The sequence below is a fragment of the Protopterus annectens genome, chromosome 1.part1, assembly GCF_019279795.1.
Source record: "Protopterus annectens isolate FY-2018-M chromosome 1.part1, PAN1.0, whole genome shotgun sequence".
Lineage (NCBI taxonomy): Eukaryota > Metazoa > Chordata > Ceratodontiformes > Protopteridae > Protopterus > Protopterus annectens.
In genome coordinates, this window is record NC_056726.1 from 290,409,185 (window position 1) to 290,421,275 (window position 12,091).

General features: G+C 45.4%; 1 protein-coding gene across 2 annotated transcripts in view; it reads right to left on the reverse strand.

The window, feature by feature from the left end:
- RRP7A (ribosomal RNA processing 7 homolog A) overlaps positions 1–12,091 on the reverse strand; it is a 269,296-nt gene that overhangs the window by 92,275 nt on the left and 164,930 nt on the right. For both annotated transcript variants that reach the window (XM_044074557.1, XM_044074550.1), the window contains exons 5-6: positions 7,276–7,373; positions 227–425 (exon numbers count right to left, since the gene is read on the reverse strand). In XM_044074557.1, coding sequence (XP_043930492.1) covers positions 227–425; positions 7,276–7,373 — 297 coding nt within the window. The remainder of the gene's footprint in view (positions 1–226; positions 426–7,275; positions 7,374–12,091) is intronic.

A 12,091-nucleotide genomic window follows, 5' to 3' on the forward strand; every position in this document is an offset into this window, starting at 1 on the left:
TGGACCACAGGATGAAACTTAACAGCGTATAGCCTTACGCCCCTACACTAAACTACCAAACAAGTGTTCTCACAAACATTTCATATACAACTTTTATAAAGCCACTCCTTTTCATGAAGACATTAAAATAGCTGTCTATAGCAATGGAAAAGGAAACTACCAATATATAAAAAACAAAAATACTTCCCTAGTTAAGACAAGAAGAATCAATGTAAATTTAACTTACATTCCCTCTTGGACTCTCTGTGTTGCCAAGCATAGAAATTCAGAAGCTCCTTCTGTGCCCGTTTCTTCTTTTCTCGCTCAACTGCTCGAATATTAGCAGCTTCTGTTCGTGGAATTCCAGGACGTCTACCCTTCCGTGTAACCTTTATCCAGCCTTCCTCATCTGGAACCCCTTCTTCTTCTTCAGCTTTTGCTTCTTCCTAATTGTATCAGAAATGGTAAAGGACTTCTGAAACTTAAGGACATATTCATCTTTTAAAACATAAATGGTATGGAAAATAAACTATCAAACTTAATATTAACCTGAAAGAAACAGTTAGTTATGTACTCACCATAACGATCGATGTATGTGGTCCATCTCGCCTACATTCCATACTCATGGGTTTGGAGCCGAGAATCGTCTCCGACTCGGCCAAATTTCTTTAGCACGAAGTCTCTAATTGGCTGGGCTAACCTGGTATCCCAAGAGGCACCTAACCCTAGAACCAGATCTTGTTTGCAATCATACCAATCATAACCCATACTCAATCAACGCTGGAAGAAATTCCAGCCAGAGATAAGGGAACAAAATCACTGACCTTGAAGGGTCCACAGAGCCAATATTCCTCCAAATCCTCTAGGAAGGGGGCAGGTGGGAGGGTACGTAGGAATGTAGGCGAGATGGACCACATACATCGATCGTTATGGTAAGTACATAACTAACTGATGTCATGGGGTCCTATCTCGCCTACATTCCTTACTCACGGACAGCGTCCCCAGCACCTCTATCCTGGGAGGCTCATAGGAAGATACACCTGAGAACCGTGGAACCAAAGGAAGCCCGGCCTCTAAAAGCCACGTCCAGTTTGTAATGAGTAATAAAAGTGTTGGGAGAGGCCCAAGTAGCTGCAGCACAAATATCATCCAATGAAAGCCTAGCATGGAATGCTATTGATGTAGACATAGCCCTGGTAGAGTGAGCTTTGATGGGAAAAGGTAAATTTCTGCCTGCAGACAAGTAGATGAATGAAATACAATTTTTGATTCATTTAGAAATTGTGCACTTGGAAATAGGACAACCTGCTCTGTTCTCTGAAAAGGACACAAACAGTTGATCAGATTTCCTAACATGCTTGGTCCCGTGTAAATAAAATCTCAGTTGTCTGTGCGCATCCAACTGATGAAACCTGAACTCTGCTTTATTGGAAAAGTTCGGAAAGAACACTGGTAGCTCAATAGATTGATGGAGATTGACAGTGGATGACACCTTCGGAAGGAAGGACAGGTTAAGTCTCAGAGAAACTCTGTCCTTATGAAAGATCAAATACGGAGGTTTAATGGACAAAGCTTGAAGTTCTGATAGCCATTACATCTGCCAGGAGGCAGTCTTCCAAGATAAGAATTTCAATTCACAAGTGGCAGCCAGTTCAAAAGGTGGTGACATAATAGCTTGTAGCACAAGGTTTAGGTCCCATGGCAGGACAGGTTCTGAAACAGGGGGATGAAGTAACCAAGCACCTTTTAGAAAGGCTTTACAGAGTTTGTGGCCCATAAGAGAGGGCTCGTAAGATGTGTGAAAATTGGAAATTGCAGCCAACTGCACTTTAATGGTAGCGGGCGAGGAGCCCTGATGGAACATGGATAAAAAATCTAAGACCGACGGAATTGGGGCTGTGAAGGGGTCCAAACCTTGGGCCTGAGCCCAAATGGAGAATCTTCTCCATTTGCTGGAATAAATCTTCCTGGTGGAAGACTTATGAGAAGAAGACAAGATGTGCACCACTTCAGGTGAAAAGGAATGTTGTCTGACTAGCGACGGAAGTGGAGCAGCCAGGCTGTCAACCTGAGAGTTTGCAGGGATGGATGGAGTTGTCCTGACATGTGAATCAGGAGGTCAGGCACCGGGTCCAGAGTCAACGGACCGTCCAGTGCGTACCGTTGAAGAAAAGGGAACCATACTTGTCGAGGCCAGTGTGGAGCAATAAGGATCATCCTGCTTCCCAAGAATATGGCTTTCTGGATCACTCTTGGTAACAGAGGAAATGGAGGGAAAGCATACACCAGACCGGGGGGCCAATCGTGAGCTAAAGCGTCCCTGGGTGACTCCCCCTGTGGGGGGATCAGAGTGAAGTACTCGCTGCATTTGGCATTGAGGGGGCTGGCGAAGAGATCGCAGCAAGGCTGACCCCACCTTTTGAAGATCTGAACCGCCACTCGGTTGTTCAAGGACCAATCTTGAGGCATCAGAATAGCTCTGCTTAGCTTGTCCGCTAACACGGTGGACTTCCCTGGAATGTGCGTTGCCACTGCCCAATGCCACACTCGCATGGCATCTCTGCAGAGGGGATAAGATTTGGTTCCCCCTGCTTGTTCAGGTACCACACTACGGACATGTTTTCCGAGTGAATTGCAATCGTTCCCAGAGGTAGAGAGTCTTGGAGTGGTCACAATGCCAGAAACACCGCTCTCATCTACAGAACATTGATGTGCAAGTGTACCTCGTGATCTTGCCACGTGCCTTGGACCGTCCTGCCTAGATAATGCCCCCCCACCCCATCTGGGAGGTGTCCGTGGTCACCATGGCCACTGGAGACATAGGAATCAAGCTCGTTCCTCTGTCCAGATTGGCGGAGCATAGTCACCAGAGGAGGTCCTGTTTGTATCGCTCCGTGAGAAGTATCAAGTGGGAAAGAGGAAGCTTCTGAAAGGACCACTGAACCAACAGGAGCCACTGTAGGATCCGCATGTGTAACCTGGCCAGAGGTACCAGCATGATGGTGGAGGCCATGGATCCCAAGAGCTGAAGAACTAACCTGGCCTGAACTTTTCTGAGGGGCAACAGTGCGAGGATCTGAGACTGCAGCACTCATCCTCTCTTGTGGTAGAAAGGCGCGCATTAGAATAGTCCAGCTCTGCGCCTATAAAAACAACACGCTGTGAGGGCTGCAAGGCAGACTTTTCCCAGTTCAAAGTAATTCCTAGACGTTGGCAAAGTGAGATAGTCGTCTCCCTGGCTTGAACGAGCAGATGCCTGGTGGGGGCGGTGAGAAGCCAGTCGTCCAGGTACGGAAATACCTGGAATCCTAAACGTCTCAGGTGAGCTGTCACCACTGCCAAACACTTGGTAAACACCCTGGGGGCTGTGATGAGACCAAAGGGCAGGGCACGAAACTGGAAGTGACTGGCTCCTAGCCAGAAGCGTAAATGACTCCTGGATGCCTTCTCCATTTTGATGTGGTAGTAGGCATCCTTGAGATCGATGGAGCACATCCATACTCCTTTCTCCAGCAATGGAAAAATGGACTGAAGCATAACCATTCAGAATGTAGTGATTCAGTCGACTGAGATCCAGAATGGGTCTCAGGTCCCCTGTTCTTTTCAGCACCAAAAAGAGTTGTGAGTAAGTTCCTGATCCGACATGGTCTGAGGGGACTGGTTGGATGACTCCTTTTTCTAGCAGCTTTGCAACTTCTAGTGCTGCTTGATCCCGTTGACTGGGTGGAACGTCCGGGATCCTTCTGACTGGGGGGGTGTCGACGCAAAGGGAATAGTGTAACCTCCGGTAACTATTCGAAGCACCCAACGATCCTGGGTGATGCTTTCCCAGGCTTCCAGATGCAACGAAATTCGGCCCCCGACTGGCTCCGGAATAGCACAGTCGGGCAACGCCTCAGGAACGCTGGAAGGAAGAACCGCGAAAGGAATCGCCGTCTCCCGAGTTGCGGGGGCCTCCTCTGCCTCTGGGACGGCGTCTTCCGGAATAATTTCCCCTCCCCCTCTGCCTCGGGAGGGGGACTCACCTTGAGCTGCAGGAAAGGACCTCTGAGACTTTTTGAACCACATTTTCCCTCCTCTCTAAGCCTTGGGATAAGGCCTAGAAGGGAGAGAAAAACGGGCCCCTACGGCAGATAGGGTCTTTCCCTCCTGTTCACATCTGGTGAGGGTGTCTTTCACTTTGGGCCCGAAGAGAGAGGACCCATCAAAGGGGGCGTCAGTGAAGGAAAACTTAAAGGCCTCAGCGAAATGACACAAGGCGCATCCAGGCTTGCCTTCTGAGAGCTACGCCTGAGCTAGCTGCCCTACGCCTGAGCTAGCTGCCCTACTCGCCCCTTCGGCTGCATAAGATATGAGCCTCATAGACGAGTTGACAATGGAACCAAGGGTAGACAACTGGGCATCAACAGTCTGCGCCACCGCCTCAGGCATGTTACCCATCTCCTAGCTCCTTCAGGAGATCTCTTTGGAGCCAAGTGAAATGACAGAGGTAATTCAACGACCGTAAGGTAAAGGTCGCCGAAGACAGGGTACGCTTCCCATACCTGTCCATACTCCTGGACTCCTTGTTAGGAGGGTGGACTGAAGAAGAAGCCTCTGCAACTTCCTGCTGAGTGGCTGCCGCCACCACCAAGGCATCTACCGAAACCCCTTTGGTAAGGAACTCTTTCCCCGGGGGAGCAGACAGGAACTTGTTTGGACGTCTGGGCACTGGTTCCACAAAATCAGGGTTCTCCCACACCCTTCGACAAATCAAATCCAGGAGTTTGTCGAAGGGTGGAGACACCCAGGAGGCGGAGGGTTGAGCTCTGAAGGCCTTAAGGAATACAGACTCCTCCTCAGAGGGGGCCTTAGAAGGCCAGTCACCTCTCTGTCTCAAAATCTCCAGGATGTCGGAGAAAGAGACATCGGAGGACGACTTGGGGGACCCCTCTGATTCCTCGAGATCGGTATCGGAAGTGAGGGACTCGTCCTGGGAGTCTATGTGCTTCCTCTTGCACAACTTCTTACTGGGAGGCTCCTCAGGCACCGACTCTGAGGGGCCCTCAGAAAGTAGGGGACCGATCAAGGGGGTATCCCCAGACCTTTGGGCTCCGCCATCCACGGAGAGGGGGGCGTCAGAGGCTCTAGCCAGGGTGTAAGGGGATGAAGTGACCGATCCAGGTGATGTAGCTGACAACCTGGCCAGTGTGCTCCTCATGGTCTCGAAGGCCGGTCCCCTCAGAGTCCGAGGACCGACCAGTCTCAGAGACCACGACCGAAGTCGAGATTCCCCGAGCCGAAGCACCGAGAGGGAGGCTCGAAACCGACAGGAGTCCCGCGGTATCCCCCTCGGGTCCGACTGAGGAAACCCGAGTGCCGAAAACCAGAGGACGGCGCCGACCTGGCTGGAGCCGAAGCCGGCTCAGATAGACTCACATGGGGTATCGGAGCCGACATCAGAATATCACTCGGCACGGAGCACTCCAGCTCTGACGACACATGGGTGTTCGGAGGAGGAATCATCAGTACTAGAATGGGAACCAGCTCCAGAGTAGACTGGGTCGGAGCAGAAAACGGTTTTGCTAACACCAGTGACTGCAGGAGCCTCTGGACCACCCTATCCACATCCAAATCAGACAGTCTACAGGATTTGTAAGAAACAGAAGGAGATCGGGATCTCCTAACTGGAGACTCATGCCTGACACTGGGTGACCGGCTCCGAATAGGTTCCAATAGTATCGGAGCTGAGGTCGACTCCAGTACAACAGATACCTCCTGCAGCCCAGAGGACAATGGAGCCGAGGAGGTAGTATCCATTTCCGAATCCTTCTCCTTCGGCCCCAAGGACAGTGGAGCCGAGGAGGAAGTATCCACTTTACAAACCTTCTCCGATGGCTCCGAAGAAGCAGACGGAGCTGGAGATCTTTTCTTGGCCTTAGGAGGCTTAGACTTGGTACTAGAAGACGAAGACGACTCCAAGGCTTCCTCAAAGGAGGGCTTAATCAGACCCTTCAAAATCAGCTTATTTTTACGTTCCTGCAGTACCCTAGGGCTAAAAACATGACAGAAACTGCAGGACTCTTGCAAGTGAATAGCACCAAGACAATAAACACAGAGTGCCCATCTGTAATGGGCATTTTATAGCCACATTTTGTACACTTCTTAAACCCAGAGGGTTTATGTTCCTTCAGTTCTTTCGACATGGTAAGCAACCGCGCCACTCACAACCGACAGAGACGAACACAAGAGGAAGGCGGGAAGACCAAAAACCACTTTCACAGACAAGGAAACTCTAATTTAAACGCTTCCCAAGAGGGGGTTTAACCATCGACAAGAACACAGCACAAAACAACAAGGGAACACACTGGAGAGGACTAGGTCCTCTAACTTAAACAGGCCTAGCCCGCGAAAACAGTAGGGATACCACAAAAACACAGTACTCTCAAAAACTCACACCACAACTAGTCAGATACAAAGCTAGCTATTAAAATAGCTTTTATCAAAAAGTAGACTGATAAAATACTTAGAAGTATTTTAAAAAGGGTACTTAGCCACAGCCAAGCGAGACCACCAAGGCATCTACCGAAACCCCTTTGGTAAGGAACTCTTTCCCTGGGGGAGCAGCAAACGAGATCTGGGACTAGGGCGAGGTGCATCTTGGGATACCGGGTTAGCCCAGCCAATTAGTGACTTTGTGCTAGAGAAATTTGGCAGAGTCGGAGCCGATTCTCGGCTCCGGACATGTGAGTAAGGAATGTAGGCGAGATAGGACCACATAACATACAGTATTTTGAAATTCAAAACAATGAGAGGTAGGCACAACATTTTCTTCCTATAAAATGAGCATAGGACAGAAACAAACTTGATTGGGTAGTAATATCTACTACTGTAGTTGTGTTGTGCCAGCATCATACTACAACTGGAGGTTACATTAAAAAAGTATTTTTAGAATCTTAAAGCAAAAGGAAAAATGACTTGTTTATTTCCAGTGTTTGCTTTACCCTATTCAGGGTTACAAGGGAAGTGAAGCTTACCTGGGCAACCAGTGAGTAAAGCAATGAACCAGTCCTGGATGTCAGTCAACTGCATAATATGGTTGTTCACACACCTGCAGCCAATTTAGGAGCTTTCCAATACATCTATAAACATTCTCTGGATGTACTAGGAAAATGTAGACCACACAAAAAGAGAGCATGCATCCCAACCAGAGAACCACATGATGCGAGGCAGCAATGCTAGTTATCAGAAAACCACATGATGTGGGCAGTAATGCTAGTTACTGTACATTATGTTAAAACTTTTTTAAGAAAGTACCTCTGCCACTTTCTGGTCATATTCCTGCATGTAAGAGTCCACTTCAGCTTGCAATTCCTCTGGATCAACAATTGTTGCTTCATAATCTGCAATCCATTCTGAAAATAAAGAGCATATGACAGTTTTAACCTTTTCAGTTCTACATATACAATTCAGTTTGATGGGCACATTTACTATCTACAGCATTAAAGTCAAAACAAGAATAAATAGGTATGTATCCTGAAAAATATTGCTGCAAGTGAGGGTGCAATACCATGAAAAATATGGCATGGACTAAACAGCCATTCGTTCACTGGTAACCATGAGACAGGGAAAAGAATGACAACCTACACACAGTTTACATATCTATATCTACACACACAAACGCACACCTATACACACTACAAAAAGGTCCAGCACTTTAGTCATTCAAATAAAGCAGCTTGATGAAATCAAAGTAAAAATAAGGCTCTGTTCCACAACAATCCCAGCCTAGGTTTTGCTAAACAGCTTTCTCAATGTTATGGGATGTCACTGCAAATTTAAGCAACAGCCAGTGGTTATATGACAGCAAGCACAAAGCAATAAAGTAATTCATTCATATCATGCTAGAAGTCATACCACAAAATATAGTGATTTCTTTATTACTTAAATATAACCAAACAAAATATAAACATACTCAAACATTCATTTCAGACAATGTATACAATAAACTATTCAAAGAATAATTTACTCTCACTGTGGGGGAATTCATCCCAAAGCAAACACTTACTGAACTACAATAAAAAAAAAAATAAAAATATTTAACTTTGGTTTAATCAATGCTCCCAGCAGATTAATCCATTTATTCTCCTTGTGGTGCAATATTTTATGTTTTTTCTCATTTCAGCTTGCGTTACTTATCTATACCAACAAATGAAAAACAAGTAGATGGATGCTGTAAGAATGGGCCCCGAGATCCATGGGCCTTCCCCTTATTCAGCCATTTCTTTTTAAAATTTACTTTTTTTGCCTTTTGCTAATTTAACCTTTCTGTTCTTTTTACCTTTCACTGGTTTAGCCTTTCCTTGCACCGACCTACTTTCTCTCATATTGTGACAAAAGGCGGGAGAAAAGGTTACTTTACATCCTGCATGACTTTAACACTTTACTCCACTTTCTTACAAACTTCAACAGCTGGGATTCCAAAAAGTAGCTACTTGTAAAGGGGCATTAAAGAACTGCCTCTGGTAAAGGATGAAGACTCAGTCAGGCATGTCTCATAACCGTGGACCCTATGGCTGCTGCACAGGATGCTACATCCAACATCGTATCCATCTTTCCATCCTTGACAGTGTTTTGCCACTTACCTAGTTGAGTGAACTCCCAAAACGTTTTGCCCCCTGTAAAGGCTGCCAGCCTAGCTAGACAGAATTTGGTAAATAATCCTGTCTCATTTGTAAATATTAATATGATCCACAGGCTTGTTTTGCAAATGTATGAGAACTATATGTTATGTGCTGAGCTTCAAAAATGTAACCACAGTGCACTCTACTGGAAAAGAGCAGAAATGTGTATATGGACTATATGCCTGTGCACATGTATGTTTTCATAGTAAAAGCTGGGACATACAGAGTTTACTTATTTTCTCAGAGTTTGCAAGTTAATAGTTTTATGATCTGCTATAAACTTGGTTTATCTCAGCTAACAGACAAGATGTCTAGGCTAGGAGCTTATTTCTATTGTCCTGAAACGGAGATAATTACTAGGTTTCACGTGTAAAGTGTTTTTTTGTATTGCTTTGTGGCTTCCTAGCAGCTGTACATCTGAGAGAGAAGTATTTTTCACAGACGCATGTTAAATTTTAAGTTGTTGTCAGCCTGGGAACTAAGGCAGAGGTGACAAGAATGATGTAGTCTGAGAGAACCCAGCAGTAATGTGCATTATTAATTTAAGAACTATCTCAGAGAGAAAGTCTGGGCATTTTGTATTTTGTTCTGGACCTGTAAACATCTCACTTCTCATCTATATTTGCCTGGCTCTGTAAGCAAGACTTAGATCTTAGTATCTCTCTTCGAGATAGATAGGAAAAAAGTCATATCAGTCTATATGTTTTCTGTATTTAAGTGAGACTGTAATACAATGCTGTTTTAAAATATTTCCTGTGATTCTGAACTCTACTGTCACTGTGTTAATGAGTTTTGTGCTTTTCTTATTAAATATTTTTTAAAACCTTTTAATTGTGGCTGGTTCTGTATAGAGATATTTAAGCTCAGAGTACTTGCATATGTATTTGGTGATACTGTACAAGCCACTCCAATAGCCTTCAAGTCTTATTCACAAATACCATTTGGATAATGGTAACATTACACAGTAGAACTGGTCACTCTTTGGGAAGAGCCTTAAGTAGCTGATAAGCAAGTAGCAGTTGGTGGCAGTGATTACTACCTTTTAGTCTGGGCAGAAGCTGTGCCTGTGAACCTGTGCCAGCCTTCCCCAGGTGTGCCTGTGCGTTTGTATATAAATCAAATCTCAAAGTGTGTGTGTCAGCTACTTGGGCAGGGACATGAAGCACTGGTTAGACAGAAAGGGTGCTGGAAGTTTTGGCTTGACCACTCAGCTGAGATTTGAACCCTATAGCTGTGACAGTGGGGAGTCTTACTGGGGATCTGGAGAGAGAGAGAAACCAGCCCCAGAATGACTGATGTGTTTCTTAAGGGAAATTGAACCCATGTGTGTACCCACCATCCTCACAATGTGCACATCCCTCACTGGTGCTAGTTGTGAGGATTGACGCTCCTTGACTACTGGGCCACTGCATGGGCGTCACACCCTCTGGTTAGCATTTGCCAGCTCCTTAATTTTCTCTCCTATATAGTCTAGGAGGGCCATGTAGATCACTGCCTTTGTATTTTTTCAATTAATAGCCCTGAAGTTCACAGTGGAAGCCATTCAAATCCTTCCCAAATCTATCTAAAGCCCTACTCTCTGCCATTTGGAAGTAGGAACCAGTTTAGAATGTCTTCTGGCTCTATACATATGATGGTTAGATCTAACATAGGATTCGTGCAACAATATTTGTAGGAATCCTGTACCCCATTAAACCTGTCATGTTTCTTCAGAGTGTGGGCCTGAGAACTGGGTTCTTAAGTGGCTTTTAAAAATGCACCCACAGGAGCTTACCAAACAGGAGGAATGACCACACGTTTGGGGGTATACAGGCCCAGCAATTCAAAGTATATTTTAAGCCACTGATGACTCCCTTCCCTTTTCATCTGAATAAATGCTTCATCCTGGCAAGTGTTTCACCAAAGAAGATATTCTCAGCAACGGACTCAGATGAGATGGAGTCTTCCATGTCATTACCACATCCAAAAGACAACTGTAAAGAATAAATCCAGTGCCATCCACTCACACTTTCCTGGGAATCCTCTCCCGTAGCAGGGGAGTGCTCCCACTTCCTTCTAGTTGTCGGGACTCCAAATATTGAAGGTTCAGTTCCTAGCTGCAAACTTTGAACAGCTTTCAGAAGATCAAGGTCAGGTTAAACCATTGTTCTAAAAAGCCTGGGAAGTAAGAGGAACAAGACAGGAAGAACTACCCAACATTTGGGATGTAGATGCTGGTCAGGATGTGATGAAATGTGCTTCACCTTCTGGATTTTCTTTTGAAGGATGTCTGCTTTTTAAGTCTTTGCCTCAGAAAATAACAACTAGATTTCCGTAGCATGATCCAGGACATCCTCTTAAATCAGTAGCAGTTCCACTATACCCTAAAAGAATAACAAAAAATGGTCATTTGTCATTGGCATCTGGGCCTTGGTGTCCAAGCAAGCTCTTTGGTCTGGTCAAATGTGTCACTGGTTGCAGGCATGGTGGTCTCCGAAGGGGTATCTTCACAGGCCTGTGGAAGAGTAGCTGCTTGGTCCAGGGGCTGCAAAAGTGCTTTAATGACATGGCACTTTCAGCTTAAGCATGGCTGTTGAACGTCTGGTTTGCACCTCCTACATCCTCACCTATCCTTTTTAATTTTTTTTTTTTCAAAATAATATCTTAACAGGAAGACAACCCAACAGATGCCACAGCAAACCAGAAGAATGCATCAAGTCTCTTCCAACTGAGGTAGTGCTGCTGGGAGCATGCTCTACTTCCAATAATTTTTGGCATAAATTTTTGAAGGGCATTCCTGGACATTGTGGCCCATGCCCAGACCAAACAAAAAGAAAAAAAAAAACAGCAGTGGTAATCCCAATGTAGAATCCGCCTATCACAGATTTATTTGCCCTTTTTCACCTCAGGCATAAAGCTAATGTCCCACTATCCTAATACTAAACCAACAGAAGTGACTTAACACACATAAATCCCCAGCACAGTACGTATCTGCTTCCAGAGGCAGGCCGAACCATGCTGGGAAGATGACCAGTTTTCTTGTTGCTGCATATATGAGGTGTATGCATTGATGTGTAGCAAAGAAGTTCTAAGATGGCACAGATGAACACAGTCTTTATACTGGCTGCAGATTGATGTACCAGGGGTAAATTTCTGCTGCGCCTAGGAGGAAAGGTTCTGAGCACTGAAAGTTGGGCAGGATGAATTGTGATGTCTGCTGCTAAGTCTCAGTAATTAAGAATATTGCAACATTGATCAAACAATGAATGCATCCTGTAAAAGTGACATATACATTAAAACTTAAAGGTAACCAAGGAACCAGAAGAGGCATATCACACTAAACGTTCATTGTTTGACTACCTGCTTAATGCAAGAAGGGTCAATAGGAAGCCAGAGTTTATCACAGTATTCAGTGGGTGCAAAACATAGAAGCTCATCCCCCCATCACACATTCCCAACTATGCACAGAA